The sequence below is a fragment of the Malaclemys terrapin genome, chromosome 10, assembly GCF_027887155.1.
Source record: "Malaclemys terrapin pileata isolate rMalTer1 chromosome 10, rMalTer1.hap1, whole genome shotgun sequence".
In the NCBI taxonomy this organism is placed as follows: Eukaryota; Metazoa; Chordata; order Testudines; family Emydidae; genus Malaclemys; species Malaclemys terrapin.
In genome coordinates this window covers 16,145,060-16,162,677 of record NC_071514.1, presented here as the reverse complement: position 1 = coordinate 16,162,677, position 17,618 = coordinate 16,145,060, and the positions used below count along the sequence as shown (strand labels likewise).

General features: G+C 43.4%; 1 protein-coding gene across 3 annotated transcripts in view; it reads right to left on the bottom strand.

The window, feature by feature from the left end:
• ARNT2 (aryl hydrocarbon receptor nuclear translocator 2) overlaps positions 1-9,671 on the bottom strand; it is a 142,833-nt gene extending 133,162 nt beyond the window's left edge. For all 3 annotated transcript variants that reach the window (XM_054041731.1, XM_054041732.1, XM_054041733.1), the window contains exon 1: positions 9,493-9,671. In XM_054041731.1, the coding sequence (XP_053897706.1) occupies positions 9,493-9,523 (31 nt within the window). In that variant the 5' untranslated portion in view covers positions 9,524-9,671. The remainder of the gene's footprint in view (positions 1-9,492) is intronic.
• Between the last annotated feature and the right edge of the window lie 7,947 nt (positions 9,672-17,618).

Genomic DNA, 17,618 nt, shown 5'->3' with positions numbered 1-17,618 from the left:
CATCAAGATTCCAAACCATCATTAATGGTCCACACTTTACACAATTACAATAGGCCCTCAGAGTTACATTTTATATTTCTAGTTTTAGATACAAGAGTGGTACATTTATACAAATCAGATGATCACACTTAGTAGATTATAAGCTTTGTAATGATACCTTACAAGAGACCTTTTGCATGAGGCATATCCCAGTTACTTACATTCACTTATTACCGTATTTTCTCTAAAACTATCTTAGTTACATTATATTGACTTATTATCAAGTTTTTTATAAAACCATATAGACTGCACAACGTCACACTGCATAAGCAACACTACACTGGGGACAAGGAGAACATAACAGATTTAGTGAGAGACAGGACCAGCACCACAGAGCATACAATCTAAATAAAAATTTAAAAAGATGGACAAGGGGGAGAGAAAGGGAGTCATTTTACAGAGGCACAGAAATTTTAACTGACTTGCTTAAGGTCAGACAGAAAATCTTCCACAGAGCCAGGGACTAAACCCAGATCACCCAAGTCCCAGTCCAGTGACTTAAATACAAGATCATCCTTTCTCACCTTACTAGCATTGATTTTATTAGCATGCTTATTTTCATAAGTTAGTGTTGAATTAATGTATTTACTGTGCTCTTCACTTTGTAATTATTTAAACCTAAAAAGTTACCCTGTACCCCACACACCTTATCTTCACAAACCATTAAAGTAAGAGAGTTGAATTTGTCTTCCTAATGACAAATAATGTCAGATCTGTCTTCCTAGCAACTGGCTACATCAATAACCTTATTTTGCATGTGACTGTTTTAGAACTTCGTCGTTTTTCCTTGTCTACCCAAACCTTACAATACTTTTCTTACTGAAATGAAAAATCAGCAATATCATCTATACAGCAAAACTGTCTTTTTTATTAAGAAGTGCAGTGAAACATTAAAGCTTGAAGCATCATTTGAAACTAACCATACTATTTTTAATTTGCATATTCAAACATTCCAAGATCAAAATTATATTCTGAAATTCATCTCTGATTTTAATTTAGAAATATCAGGAAAATATATGCTTTTAATACAAGTTATTGCTTTGCAGATAGTTTTAAAATTAAACTGCATCATAGAATTGAGTCAAGAGGCACTGAAATAAGACATTGTACTATGACTGAATTAAGGACCAATTCAGTAGCAGGAAAGCTATGAACATCACAGGAGAAAAAGATCTTCAGTTTAACTAAGCCTGATATTAGCTAATGCATGCTCAGTTATAAGGATCTCTGTTTTAACATTATCTTGGACACAATTCTTTGCATCCCACATACTTCTAAAGCCTATTACAGGTCTCCATCATTATAACACTCAGTTTATCCCCAAGGATGTTGTTAAATTGCTTTTGGAGTTTACTGACTAGTCTACACTACAGTCAGAGCAAAGGTGTTACTACTGTAGCAATGAAGTAGAGAAGTTCCAGGACTTAAATTCAAATATATCCAATTATATAGTCTCAAAGATTTCTGAAGCCTAATACACTGGAGTAGGTTTAAAAAAAAATTCAAGACTTTTTAAAGGCAAAATTAATGCTCATAAAAGATGCCAGATTGACAGCTGAAAAAAAAAAAACAGCCTCCGTACATCTAAAGAACAGGCAACAGCAGTACCTCAAAATCTAATGGATAATTAGGAGGGCTAATAATGATATAGGGAAGTATTAATTTATCTCCATTTTATAGAGTAGGAATCGGAGTGTAAACCGCCAAATGTCACACGCAATAAGCTATTGACAGGAACAGAACCCAGATCTCCTGAAACCCAGTCCAGTGCTTTCATCATAAGTCCAGTCTTCCTCACTTTCAACACAGAACAGGTGAAACCACGTCCGTGGGTGACATAATACTTTATTCACCACAGTTTCAGTCCTTGGCCTCTCTGCTGAGCATTCCAACAACAGAGCTGGAGGGCTTGTCTAGACAAAGAGCATGCAGCTCTGGGATGTCCATCTACTCAGTACTAGCCTGCCATGCACTAACTGAAGTGGACCGGGCTGCCCTGCACTAAAAGCTCCCAAGTGTGCTCTGATCTACCCCCATTTTGAGCACCCAAGTACACACAAAGTTTTAGTGCTGAAAGTCCACATGGACAGCACAGCCGGGGGGGAGGGATGACCCCCGGCATCCTGGCTACTCCCCCTCCTTGAAGGGCAGGCTCTTGGTCCCCACTCTGCTCTCTCCCACCCCCACACCCTCCAGGGGCTGCGTGTGCAAGGACCCCCAGGCTGTGTGCACTGTCAGGGCGATGAGTGGGAGCCAGCCTTAAAACTTCCCCACGGCCTCCTGGGGATCCCTTGTCCCTGCCTCCCAGGGTGCAGCGGGGGGGATCCCTGGGAAGTGCTGAAGCACACTGCACCCCAAGCCCTGGGGATGCACTTCCCTGCTCCACAGCCAGCAGCAGCTAGGCGTGTGTGTTTCCTCTGATACCTTCATTTTTTGTCAAACTTCAAAACAAACAGACAAAAAATAAATAAAAACCCAACCAAACCAAAACACCTTCATTGAACATCCTGTTTTAAATATTAAGAACTGCAAAGTTTTGTTTTAATAGTTTGACAGCCCTGAATCCTGATGTCCCAATTATCCTCAGAACAGGTGCACGTGGACATTTTCCTGCCACTGTGACTCAGCCCAGATGTGGAGACCCCAATTCTCCGATTAGATGATAGTTCAGTATAAAGCCCTCTCAAACTACAGTCATTCTAAAGAGACAGTCACCAAAGGAGCTAATTATGTGGTTTATGTACTCACATGCTCCTTATGGCACCTGAGTCCCATCAAGAGCACCGCCACAGTTAGGAAACAAGGTGGGCAGTAGAGTTTTCCCACAGTGCACCACATTCCTAGGGCTAGAGTGTTGACATGAGAGAGGGGGTGCTTTAGGCACTTTGAGATGCGTTTACTTTGACTCAGATCTGTGCAGTGCAGTGAGGACACCAGAGACCTAGGTTCGAGCACAGGTCAGAAAATTCTTAACTTGAGTTAAAATGCAATGTAGATGCTCAAGTCCAAGTTTCCCCAATGTGGGTCATCTGACTCGAGTCCCATTAACCCTACGCTTACATTGCTGTGTAGACATACTCTTAGTTCATTGCAGGCTAGTGCAAGGTAGATTTACACCCCAGCTTGCCATGCACGAACCTTCTGTCTACACAAGCCCTTAGTGTTGTCAACTCACACAATTTTAATCATGAGTCTCATGGTATTTCATGTTTTACTTGGAGCCCCAGCTCCTGGAAACAAGGGATTACATGAGAAACTGAACTTTTTTTAAAAAATAAATCACATTTAAGGTTCTAGCCCTCATGGCTGCAGAAAAATTCAAAACACAACTCAAGTGCACCCTAAAGGATCAAAAACCAGAAGGCAAATAAAAAAAAATAAATACATAATAATGTGAGGTTAATTTTATGATTTTAAGTCAATCTCGTGATGGGGGGGAACCTGATTCATGAAGTTTTGAATATTTATAACTGGTAATACTGTGGTGCTAGCCTTCGTGGTGGTTTTGTACCATGGACATTTAGGGTCAGATCCTCAAAAGGTATTGATTTCAAGCCACTAGGAATTGGCTTACTCAACACATTTCACATAAGCTGACAAACAGGTTACAACTTTAAGTCTCTACCAAACTGAGCCAGACTGGAACTGGAAATGAAATTTCCTGAGCGATCCAGGCCTCAACTCCATCTCCAGAAAAAGCAAACATTTATTTCATTAGATAATTTACATTTTCACAGTATCTTGACTAACAGCAAACATCAGAAGAACAGGAATTTAACTTGGTTAATGAGCAAAATTTTATTTGAAAGAAACAATGCGGACAAGCCAGGATACCAAAAACATATACATTTAAAAAAAAAAAACCAACAGATGCAGCACTAAGTGCAAACATCACAGCAAGCACCATTTTATGAAAACCCTGCTTCACTGCCACAATTTTCCGTTCTTAGGTCCCATTTGACTTGTCTTTGTTTAATATGTCAATCATATTTTAGGAGGAAGTAAATTATCTTTGATTCTTCATGACAATGCAGATGAGCTTCCCACACACCTGCAGCCTGGTTCACAGCTTTAGATACTTCGGTTAGTCATCCAGATCATGACAAGCCAACAAAATACCTATAAGCTAGGGGCAGTTTGCCCTCTCCCATGCAGGAGGGAGGAAAAAAACAGAGGATTCCCTAATGGAGTTTCCCCCACATTATTCTGTTAGTGGGGTGTATAATTACACACAGAAATACAGATAGCAGAAAGAACTGCAGGTCTGGCTCCCAAGCTTCACAGGGTATGTCTACACTGCAATTAGACACCCACAGCTGGCCTGTGTCAGCTGACTTGGGCTCATGGGGCTCCAGCTGCAGGGTCCTAGAGTCTGAGCTCTAGCCCGAGCCCGGACATCTACACTGAAATTAAGCAGCCCCAGCCCAAGTCAGCTGGCATGGTCCAGCCATGGGTTTTTAATTGCATTGTAGACATACCCACAGAGCCTAGGGAATCCATGCAGAGACCTGTGTCCATGGACAGTATAGTCCCATTTGAACTATAATCAAGGTTTCTTGGCCGCTGCTAATCCCAGCTGTGATGCTGACAGGCCAGCTCAGGTTAGAGCAATAGGCAAACTCACTTGTGTGTGAATATCAAAGAAATGTTAAGCGTACTAATTTAGTTCAAAGGAAACGTGACTCATATTGTCTTCACTTATCTATAACCTGTTGAATGCTGTCATGCTACATTATGTATATCCATGTACTTAATTAACCGTAGCTCAAACGTGTATGTTAGTATTAAGATGTGTAAACTTCATGAAAACTAATGGAATGTTACTTGTATTGTTCTCACTGATCTGTTCCTCTTAATGGCAGGCATTTGCGTGATGTATATCCTTGTAACTAAATAACCCATTAAATGCAGATGAAGACTTGGGAGAGGAAGAAAGGGCTAGCTTCAAAGCAAGTGGTCATTGGTGTAATAATTGAACGTCAAAGATTCAAGATGCATTCCTCACTCACCGTCAACAAAGGAAACCCACACATGGGTAAAAGCACTGACAGCTTGCTTTCTGTGTGGAAAAACTAAAAATATGGATTCAGGGAATGATCCTGCATCCTGTTGTTTGGATACTCACAGGGAAGCGTTCCAGATGCAAGACAGAGATTTCCAAAGTTATTTTGGGTAACCCTGAGAGATTTATGGAAAACTAGCAGATTACCACATCTCTGCTATTATTTTGGACTTACAATACTTAATATATTTTACTTGCTTTAACCTCTCCATAACTCATTAGCTAATAAACCATTAGTTAATTAGAGAAATTGGCTGCCTGCATTGTCTTTGGTGTGAGACAGAGTATCCATTGAGCTGGAGTAAGTGACTGACCCTTTGGGGCTGGGAGTAACCTAATGCAATGTGATATTTGGTATAGCCACCAGTATCACAAAGTCCAGTTTGTGAGGGAAGGTAGCCTAAGGGGACTGTTTGTGACTCCATGGTAAGACTAATATAGCGATCCAGGAGGACACATTTGTTACTGGCTTGGTGAAATCTAATTACTGAATATACCACCAGTTTGGATGTCTGTCCTATTTTCTGACAGTCTGACTTGAGATTGGCATTCAGTTGTGAGCCACTCCAGACAGCGTGACACCAGCACCTTCCTTAAGGGGGTTCCCCACTACAAAAAAAAGAGTAGGCCACAGAAAAGCAAATATAGCAGCAGGCTGAATTTCCTTTCCCAGATAACATCTATGGAAGAAGATTACACTCTGTGTGGACACAAGGTTCTGTGCTATTAGATCCCAATGTAGGTTCATGGGAAGATCACATTTAAAAATCAGATGCATCTACTATTACAGAACACCAAGTGTTTCCTTTTCTGATGTTATATTCCCCATATCATGGTAATTTTCTTCCATTAACCTAGAATTTGACCAATCTACAGCTACCATGTAATATGTGTGGTGTAATGTCCTGCCTAAATTATCAGCTTTTATGAGAATAAAAAGCTATTCAAATTAGAAATAATTATTAAAGGCTCTTAAGTTAATGGCTCTATTGTCCTTCTGTAACACAATGGGCCAGGTCATCAACTGGTATATACTGGCACAGCTATCACTGAAGTCAATGGAGCTACCACCAATTTACACCACCTAAGGATCTGTCTCCAAACAAATACAGCCATAAAATCCTACTACTAAGGCTACCACAACACACTGCCAAATTTTCAATGGCTTTCATTTCAGTTTGTCTGCACTGCATGGCAGTATATCTAAACACATGTTTATTCTCTGTGGCTTGTATAATGTTAAGACTACAATGGAAACCTTGGTAGTTCAAACATGATGCTCTCTATCTTTGTGCCTCAAAAAAGACTTACTAGTCACAACAATAATTTTCACACACTGAGAATTCAGGGGTGTAGTTTACAACTGGTGGTTGGTAAATTTGCCTTTCAGCTCAGGAGGTCTGTGCTTAGCTCATGAGTGAAAAGATGTCTCATCTCAGTACCATCAGTGGGGCATATTGGTTCATATCACAAAACCACCACACCATTCCTCACACTTCAGGATGGCTGGCAGCCTCTGCTTAGGCAAATTAAGTGTGATAGGTATTTGTAAACCTTCCTGGGAACTAAGCACTGTACACCTTCATTATGTTTGCCTCCTGCCTGTCTCATTCCTAATCATTAAATCCAGAATGTGTCCCAAAATGAACAAAGTATATTTAAAATTCCTATAAGTAATCATCAGTCACAGCATGGAGGTACAACACAAGGATCTCTACACCTATTACGGCCTTTGTTGTGGCTACATAGGGTATGTATGTTAAGACAGGGCAGCCTCTCAGGCCTGACTCCACATCTAGATGCCACAGGAATCTTTGTGACAGTCACAGATAGGTCAGTATGGACAATATTGAAGAGGGCGGGGCCAAATATGCATTAGCCCCGGCAAATGGTACAAGTAGCACTGAGAAGCTGTGTCCCCTATTATACTATGTAGCCTGATACAGTGGCTAGGAGGCAGGATGCAATCTTGTACTCTTGACCCTAAATTGGGGAAGGTGGATTTCAATTGCTCATTCTACTTCACTCCACATGCGCTAAAGCTCATTTACTCTGACTCTGTGTGGGTGAAGTGAATTTCACCTTTAACACATATGATATTGTAGGTTGGGAGCTAAATAATATTCACTTAATGACCTGTCATCAAATATTGATTTTCACTGAATATTTGGAATTCTGAAATTAAAAATTTATCTTAAGGGGTAAGGGCCTGAGCCTACTCTACTAACACATGAAGCCAAACACTCACTGAGCCAAATTCATTGCTCACATAATTCCACTGACTTCAGTGTGAATACACACGTGAGTAAGAAGAACAGCATTCAGTCCCAAGAATATGGGCCAAATTCTGCCATTCTTAATCAAGCAGAACTCTTATTGCTTCCAACGAGCGCTTAACTAGACCACATCGAAGACGCAAGAATTTGGCCATATATTATTAAACTATCAAAAACTAGAATCACAACCATTGTATATTTTTGTAAGCCTACCACTCATTTGCTTGGAGCCCAACAGAATTTCAACTGCCCCATTACAATTTAGTTAAGGATTTTTTTAATTAAGCAAAGCGCACTTTTATAATATGCACATGGACAATTTGCTCAAAATTGCTTTACTACATGATGCATTCATTTAAACAATAGCAGGCATTGTATCTAATGGTGACAGAATATATTTATATTTCATAGAATTTTCATTTGACTGCATCTACAGCAGGGATTGGCAACCTTTGGCACGCAGCCCACCAGGGAAAGCCGCTGGCGGGCCAGGACGGTTTGTTTACCTGCAGCGTCTGCAGGTTCGGCCGATCGCAGCTCCCACTGGCCGTGGTTTGCCGTCCCAGGCCAATGGGGGCTGTGGGAAGGGCGGCCAGCACATCCCTCGGCCCGCATGTTTGCCGCAGCCCCCATTGCCTGGGACGGTGAACCGCGGACAGTGGAGCTGCGATTGGCCGCATCTGCACACGTTGCAGGTAAACAAACCGTCCAGGCCCGCCAGCGGCTTTCCCTGATCAACAGTAATGCTCCTAATAATGAGCGCCACAAAAATCCAACACAGGAGATGTTTCTGAGTTCCTTCTATTGATAAAAATGGTTAAGAAATGTATTGCTACACTTGCACAGGAAAAAAAAAAAAAGAAAAAAAATACACCCTCACACAAAAACCACCCACCACACACATTGCCAAAATGTATGTCTTCAATATTTTGACTCCAAGCAAATGTTTTACAGCTCAGTTATACCACCCCCCCCAATATATATTAGTGTTAACAGTAGAAATTCTAATATCCTTAGCTATAGCATGGCTAAGGAAGGGCTATTCAACAACACGCAGCATTGCTCTTACATTGCATCACATATGAAATTCACTCGTTTTATATTACTCAAACGTATTTTCTGATTACCCCATATTTTCTCTCCCCCCCCCCATTTGATTGTTCATGTTTATGCAGAATTTTAATTGTCACCATTTACCCAAGAAAGTCAGTGTAAGCATTTTGAGTTAGCTCTAGGTACATGGGCTACTGGAAACTGACAATATTTTCGTTAGAGGTACACAGTGTTGTATAGGAACCTTTATTTTTGAACCCCTAAAACATTTCAAATGGAGGCAAGGACCCCTTTGGAAATCTTAGGCATAGTCTGGGGACCTCCAGGGGTCCACAGGTTGAGAACCACTGGTCTAGGAAACACTCTGGCTCAATATTATTTTAGGATCAAAATTAAAGGGGTGAAAATAGCTCTGTGCCTGAAACAGGCTCTGTTACATCCCCGAACTTTCCACCATTGTTATCCACCAACAGCGAGCTCCTTTACAATTCTAGAGAGAGAAATGATCTTTCTCCATCCAGGGGAGTGGCCGTGGAAGCATACAGAACTCTGGAAACTCACAGCCAAATGTGTCCCTGGTGTTATTCCAATTAAGTGACTGGAGATACACCCAGCGGTGAATGGGGGGCCAAGATGCCCACACGGGATCACACAGAAAACTGGCCCTGAGCTGTTGGATCCCAGGCGAGAAGGGGGCGTGGGAGAGATGCTGAACTTCGGGACCTGGGATTCGCCCCTGCCGGTGGCTGGTTAGTGGTTACTCCTCCCCAGATGACAATACGCCGATCTCTTCCCTACCCCTGCTCGGCCGCTGCCCTCCAGGCGAACAACCCGCCCACCTCTCCCTAGTAAGGCAAGGGGGGCACCGCGCCTCTGTAGCACTCGGGGTCGGGGACAGCGGCCAGGCTCGCCTCCTTCGCCCGGGTCCCTCTCCCAGCCCGGCCCCGGCCACCCTGCCCCGCGTATGTGCGCGGCGAGCGGAGGAGGCGCTGGCCGAGGGGCCGCAGGGGGTGGCGCCGATGTCCCGCAGGGCAGGGGGCGGCAGCCGCCGCCGCTACTCACCGGGAGGATTTACAGCCGCCGGCGTTGCCATCTTGTCTCGGAGGCGAATTAAGATAAATGCGGGGGGTGGGGGGCGATGCTCTGCGCAGCCCGGGCCGGCGGGGGAGGAGGAGCGAGCCCCGAGGCTGCCAGCCACACAAAGGGCCGGGCGCGCAGGGCGCAGCGCAGCGCCCTGGAGGGGGAAGGAAGGGGGGGGGGGGGTGGCGGCTCCTTGTTGCCTTGGCGCTCGGGCTCCCTGCGCAAAGCGGCCCAAGATGTCTGATGCACCCGCTTCGCTTCTGCTCATGCTCCAACGCCCCGGGCGGCTCTAGCGAGCATGTGCCGGGCGCCCGCACATGTGCGTTGGGACGGGGAAGCCGCTGCCCTCTGCCTGGCCCCCGGAGCCCGGCTCGTGCCAGTGCAGCGAGGCTCCAGCACGCCCGGCTCCACAGCTGTGACCCGGGGGGAAGAGACACCAGGCTGGGCCGCTAGCCTCTGGCCCAGGCGGTAGGGTGACCAGGCAGCAGATGTGAAAAATGAGGATGAGGGTGGGGGTAATAGGAGCCTATATAAGAAAAAGATCCCCAAATCGGGACTGTCCCTATAAAATCGGGGCATCTGGTCACCCTAGCGGGCGGGAATCAGCTGGCCAGCTTGGGGCTGCTTCCCCGGGCCATGGGTGCCCACCCCTGACAACGCAGCAGGTCGCTGTGCGGCCTGAGTCTGTCTTTCCTTCTCTCCCTGCATGGAAAAGGCTGGGATGATTTGTCTTCTCCCTCCAGTTTCAGATTTTGGAACAGAAAAGATCAATTATGGTGCCCGTGGATAGAGCTCTGAAAACATCTGCGCAATGTGCATGGCCCTCAAAAAAAGCTAACACTGTGCAGAACCATCCGAAGCGAGAGAGACTCTGACAGAAAATATCATAATCTTACATAACACCATGGTACCTCTCCCCCCCTTGCCAACTCTCCAGGATTGTCCTGAAGTCTCCAGGAATTAAAGATTAATCTTTAATTAAAGTATTATGTCATGATAAAACCTCCAGGAATACTGTCAACCAGTATTGGCAACATTACCCCCACCTTGAATACTGCGTGCAGTTCTGGTTGGCCCAACTCAAAAAAAGATGCATTAGAATTGGAAATGGTATAGTGAAGGGCACCAAAAAGGATCGGGGGAATGGAACAGCTTCCATATAAGGCGGATTAAAGAGACTTGGAATTTTCAGCTATGAAAAGAGACGACTAAGACGGCATATGATAGAGACCTATAAAATCATGACTGCTATGGAGAAAATGAATAAGGAAGTGTTATTGACTCCTTCACATAACACAAGAACCAAGGTTTCAGGGTAGCAGCCGTGTTAGTCTGTATCCGCAAAAAGAACAGGAGTACTTGTGGCACTTTAGAGACTAACAAATTTATTAAAGCGGAAGTGGGCTGTAGTCCACGAAAGCTTATGCTCTAATAAATTTGTTAGTCTCTAAGGTGCCACAAGTACTCCTGTTCTTTTTACAAGAACCAAGGGTCATCCAATGAAATTAAGGGGCAGCAGGTTTAAAGCAAACTAAAGTCAGTACGTCTTCATATAGTTCACTTGTGGAACTCGTTGCCAGGGGATGATATGAAGGCCAAAATTATAATAGCATTCAAATAGGAATTAGAAAAGTTTATGGAGGATAGGTCCCTCAATATCTCCAGAGATGGAATCTCCATCTCTGGAGATATTTAAGAGTAGGTTAGATAAATGTCTATCAGGGATGGTCTAGACAGTATTTGGTCCTGCCATGCAGGAAGGGGACTGGACTCAATGACCTCTCGAGGTCCCTTCCAGTCCTAGAATCTATGAATCTATGGCCATTAGCCAAGATGGTCAGGGATACAACCCCATGCTCTGGTTGGCCCTGGCCTCTGACTTCCAGAATCTAGGAGTAGACAACAGGGGATGGATCACTCAATAATTGCCTTTTCATTCCTTCTGAAGCACTTGGCATCATAGGCGCCAACTCCGTGGGTGCTCTGGGGCTGGAGCACCCATGGGGAAAAATTAGTGGGTGCTCTGCACCCACCAGCAGCCAAGCTCCCCCTGCCCCTCCTCCTCCCCCCCTGAATGCGCCACATCCCCGCTCCTCCGCCTATCTCCCAAGCGTTTCCCGCCCGGCTGCCACCACATAGCTGTTTGGCAGCGTTAGCATGCTCCGGGGGAGGGGGGGGGGAGGAGAGCGGGAATGTAGCGCACTCAGGGAAGGAGGCGGGGCCAAGGCAAGGATTTGGGGAAGGAGTTGGAATATTGGCAGGGAGGGGGCAGAGTTGGGGCGTGGACTGTGGGGAAGGGGTTGGAATGGGGGCAGGGAAGGGGTGGGAAGAGATGGGAAAGGGGTGGGGCTGGAAACCGAGAGGGGGCGGGTCGAGCACCCACGGGACAGAGGGGAAGTCGGTGCCTATGCCTGGCATTGGTCACTGTCGGAAGACAGGATATGGATTAGAACTAGATGGACTATTGGTCTGAAGCAGTATGGCTGTTCTTATATAAAGTGCCTTAGTCTTTCCTTTCTCTCACTGATTGCGTACTTACTCTTCTTCGAGTTTGCAATGCACAGAGCACCTTTCAATCTCCACTCTGGTTATGGTCCCTTAACATATTAGGAAAAAGTCTGTATTAGCTTTGCACATTTCAAAGCAGTGACGGAGCGTAATAGTGTGATAATTCTGTGCAGAGAGCTGTAGCGGTCTATCTTGTTCTTTTAGATTTGGCCATTCTAGACACTTATACAGTGGTGTTAGGAGTTGCTATAATGTCTTAAGCATTTTTCAATTTGGGAGAGGGGTGTTTTGCAGTATCTCCAGGAAACTAATGTTGCTGACCCCTGCAAGTGATAATATTAGATCTAGGAGTAAATCATTGGTTTAGAGCAGGGGTCGGCAACGTTCGGCACGCCAGGGTAAGCACCCTGGCGGGCCGGGCCAGTTTTATTTACCTGCTGACGCGGCAGGTTTGGCCGATTGCTTGCCTGTGCCGCTTCTCGCTGCCCCCATTGGCGCGGGAAGGCGAAGCGCGGCCAGGAGGCCGCGATCGGCCGAACCTGCCTTGTCAGCAGGTAAATAAAACTGGCCCGGCCCGCCAGGGTGCTTACCCTGGCGAGCTGCGTGCCGAACGTTGCTGACCCCTGGTTTAGAGCAACCCCATTTTTTTGTGAATTGGTTACTATTTCTCAAGGAAGTGTCCAGATTTGAGGACGAAGGGGGCTGTATTCACTGACACAATGGGGGGTAGTTTCCCCTTTCCCCCTGCCCCCATAAGATTTAAACTTCTCAAGTGGAGAGAAGGCAGATGTAGTTTTTATTTTGAGGCAGGTAGACTCGGTCAGCACTAATCCCCCACCCTCCCATGCCCATGATTGACCACACCTAGTTTACCTAGTACAACTAGAGTGCCTTGTCTCCACTGTGTTTTTACAGTAGGATAGCTTTTGCATGTTATTTATCCCATGGTAAAAACACACTATTTTTGTTAGTAAAGACATAGCCCATGTGCTTGAATAACTTTAAAAGGTTAGCATAACTTTATGTATTATTCAGTATGCTATCTGAGCCACATGATTTTCCTGATTCTTGAAAGCGTCCCTTTGCTTCCTGTGTTATTCTAGTTCTGCCCTCTTAAATGCCATAGTGCTAACTGAGAAAATGAGAGGTATGGAAGAGGGAAGTGAGGGGAGGTGTGCAGAGGAGGTGTTTGGGGCTGTGGGGAAAGAGAGATGGTATCTAACTTGTGCAAGAGATGCTGGCTGGCCTGTGTAAAACAGAGAGAAAGATTCTCAGTGGCCTGTATGAGAGTGAAAGGCAGAGATGGGGAAGGTGGTGGTGTTTTTGTTTTTAAATGAGGAAGATTTTTATTGACAGGTTTCAGAGTAGCAGCCGTGTTAGTCTGTATCCGCAAAAAGAAGAACAGGAGTACTTGTGGCACCTTAGAGACTAACAAATTTATTAGAGCATAAGCTTTCGTGGACTACAGCCCACTTCTTCGAAGTCCGAAGAAGTGGGCTGTAGTCCACGAAAGCTTATGCTCTAATAAATTTGTTAGTCTCTAAGGTGCCACAAGTACTCCTGTTCTTCTTTTTGAAGATTTTTATTGTCTCATTAAAATATACACTTCAAAATCCTTCTGCAAAAAGAGGGTGATGGTTTTAAAAGTTTCCCTAACTGGAGGTATTACCCCATAAAGATACATCTCCACTAGCCTTTTTCACTGTGTGTGTGGGCGGGGGGGTGAGAAGGAGGATCTATATTTAGTTTTAGTTTACTGCAAAGTAAAGAAGCAGGAGTTGTTTTTGGCTTCATTTCTTTAACACATATCTAAAGGTTTCTTTAATCCCAGGTTCAAGCTTTCTGTTTCAATAATTTACAGGATTCAATAGTGAGATATAAGTAGGTTTGTTTTAAATGTTCAATACATAGAGTTTAAAAGGAGCAATATACCTTGTAAAGAGGTACTCTAAAAGCAATAGCATTGCTTCCAGGTGCTAGCTACATTATTTTGATTTTGTGGATTAAGGTGGAGGAGACGGTGCCTTGAATGGAAATAGATAAAATTCAAAAATCTGACTTAAAAGTAACTTTAAGGATCATATTTAAACCCACAATAGCTTTAGGAATTCAGAAGCTGAATCTGCCATTCCGTAGTCTAAACAGAACATTCACAGGAATTATATACTACTCTGCCAGAACCAGTCTTACACACTACCCACATTCTCAAGCATAAATAGGTGGTTCCAGGAACATTAGACAGCCTTAGGTCTTATTTTCCTTGATCTTGTGCATTTAACTATCATTCAGCATATTGATGTATCGCAATTTCCTTTGTTGTTTTTCAAGTTTTAAAAGGTGCCATAACATCTGTTATCCTATAGCCTATGTCAAACATTTGCATAACAAAGGATATATCTAGTAAAACTGCCAAAATGTGCTTAGCACTCTTAATAAGCAAAATCACATTAAAATAATTGGTTCAGAGGTTCTAGCAAGATTGTAGCTTTCTGTACCTTACAGAGTACAACACATGCATGCCTAATATCCAAAACACATCTGTGATTTCCTCAGTAATGTTCAAATTTATAACTGTTTCTACTATCATGGTTCATCATTCAAGAAGATTGGCATATATATAATATTTGTTCCTATTGATAGTAATCAGAGTAAGAAGCTTGTGTGCAGTTGAAGGGTATGAATCTTTTTCAGATTGTTAATTTTCCTCTGTGTTTTCAGTTTTAAAATCAGCTGTATGGTCAGAGGCTGAAATGTGACCCTTTTGCTGGATTTTTATTTTTAATCAGACCTATTGTCTCCAGGGTTGTACAGCAGTTGTTCAAATATTTCTTGGTTTAATCTTAAACACAGAAAGCCAGTCAGAACGGAAAATGAACAAAGAAAATGGAGGTTCGGTAGCGCATGCTTAAAAAAATGGATAAGAACCTTTTGCCAAAAACTGAAACAGTCACAAGGACTCAAATACAAATTTAGTTTTAAAAAGTTGGCAAGTATCCCTGCAATTTTAAAAAAATTATTTAATATTATTGCGAGATAAAGCAGGAGTATATTCAGACCCTGTTGTGAACATATAAGCCCACAAAAGCAAAGAAGTTCAGAGTAGACACCAAAACTCAGGCTTTAACTCATTCTGTTGTGCTTATGGAATGTGCAATATCCAGGTACAATGGGATGAGTTTTGTCCAAGAATTTCAAAAGTGAGTAGTGATTTTAAGCCCCCACCTTGAGATGCCTTAGAGCAGCCTGGTTTTCACAGAGTGGTGTCTCAAATTGGGCACTCAAAAAATGAGGCATCCAAATGCATTAGTCACTTTCGAAAATCTTGGCCAGTCTTTGCTTTTATTCTTCCCATAGTATGAGTTTTATTGTGTAGAACAAAGAAATTCTTGACTTTTCAAGAAAAGAATATGATGGGAAAGCAATAGCTATCCAACACATAAAGGTAGCCTACACCATTTTTTCTAGTTCCATAGTCTGACACAGTTTTATTTTCACATTTGTTCCTTGTACAACCTGTAAGAACTGCTGATCCTATTAGTGGTGTACATCCTCCCCCGTGCAGTTCTAAATGAGTTTTTAAGGTGATCACTAAAGGCTCAGTTCTTTCTGCTGTTGTTACTAGTGGAATAATTAGCAACGCATGAAATAATAATTCTATCAAAGAGTCTTTAAACCAGCCTTCCAGTCCCCAAAAATGATTTAAACTCCTTCAAATCGCAACATTCAGTTGTCACCTGATACAAAACAACTACACTAGCTTCAGGCCCTTACTCATGGGAGCAGTCCTGTTGACTGGAACTACTCACAATCAAAGGCTGCAGGATCAGTCCTTTGCTGAGTGAGTAGTCTGAAACAGTTCAGCCATTAAGATGCAAATTGGCATAAAGACGAGAAGGCATGGAGACTATGTTTCCTCATTTCCTGTAGATAGTTTTGTCAGGGAGACATTAAAATGTTCCAGCCTGAGAAAGAACTTCCAGTAGAAATTTCAGTCTACTGATGGTTTATTAAGATTTTACTTGAGGTTTTTTTAAAAAAAATATTGCCTTATACAGTGGATGTCACTTCCTGCCATAGAGCTAAGGTTGCACTGCAGAAATTCCCAAGTTGTAAATGTCTCACTCCACTGAAAGTAAAGATGAACTGGATTTAATTTACTTAAATTCAAAAATGGTGGGTTTTTTTTTTTGCTAATTAGTATAGTGAATTATGTGATGATGGCTTATCTTCATACAGCTTAATTATGGGGAATGATAGAAAAATATTTAGTTGCAGCTTTAGAGCATCTTGATTGCAGGACTTCTAAAACCATATCTTAGTGGGAACCTACTTCTGTTTAAGGAAATTAGGCACCCAATTCTCTCATTAGATTTGTTTTCTCCCCCCTCCACCCCCGCCTTAAAGGGTAGCATCAATGGAAATAGAAGAACAGGAGTACTTGTGGCACCTTAGAGACTAACAAATTTATTAGAGCATAAGCTTTCGTGGACTACAGCCCACTTCTTCGGATGCATATAGAATGGAACATATAATGAGGAGATATATATACACACATACAGAGAGCATAAACAGCATAAACACCTGTTTATGCTCTCTGTATGTGTGTATATATATCTCCTCATTATATGTTCCATTCTATATGCATCCGAAGAAGTGGGCTGTAGTCCACGAAAGCTTATGCTCTAATAAATTTGTTAGTCTCTAAGGTGCCACAAGTACTCCTGTTCTTCTTTTTGCGGATACAGACTAACACGGCTGTTACTCTGAAACTTATCAATGGAAATGTTTTTTCATCAGTTTGTGTGTGTATAGTGAAATTGACCATAACGACATTGGCACCCGCCTCTCTGGCCAATACGTGCCTGCAATCATTCCGTTTTAAACAGCGGCAGCACCCACCTCTTGTGGGTGCCCCCTCACCGGCCAATGGTTGTTTGGCAGGTCTTTAGCGACTCAGCCCTCCAGCCGAGTCTCACACACTGTTCCCCCTTCCAGGTATACAGTTTCTAGTTCCTTCTCATGGCCCTGGCATGGGGCCGTAGCATCAAGGCTTCCCTCCTGGAGACACTGCCTTCTTTAACAACCCAACAGGGGCCCATCTGGGTACCCTCAGCTAGTGAGTGTCCTTTCGTTAGCCCTCCCTGGGTTCAGTCTTCAGCCAGACCAGCAGGCCCATCACCGTACCCTCACTCAGTCTGGTTAGGTTCTGGGCTCAGGCAGCCTGCACTGACCAGTCCATGGTTCTGCTGCTCTTCTAGTCAGACACCCAGTGCTCCCTCCTCAAGCTCCAGGCAGCAACTGATTGCTCTGCCTCTGCCACTTGTAGCCAATTGCATAGTAAATTACCTAAGGATTTATTAACTAAGAAGAGAAGAAATGAGAGTGATTACAAGGTTAAAGCAGGCAAACAGACTAACTCATTTGTGGTTTCAAAAGGTGACAGAGTTGTAGTAATCTGTTAGCTCTGAATGTCTTTTAGGGCTAACCCAGGTTGACCCAGGGGATCAATCCTTCCATTTCATAGCTATAGCCCTATGAGAGTCCAAACTGCAAAAAGATAAAAATAGCTGATGAAAAATTTTCATTTCCTTCTTCCAGAA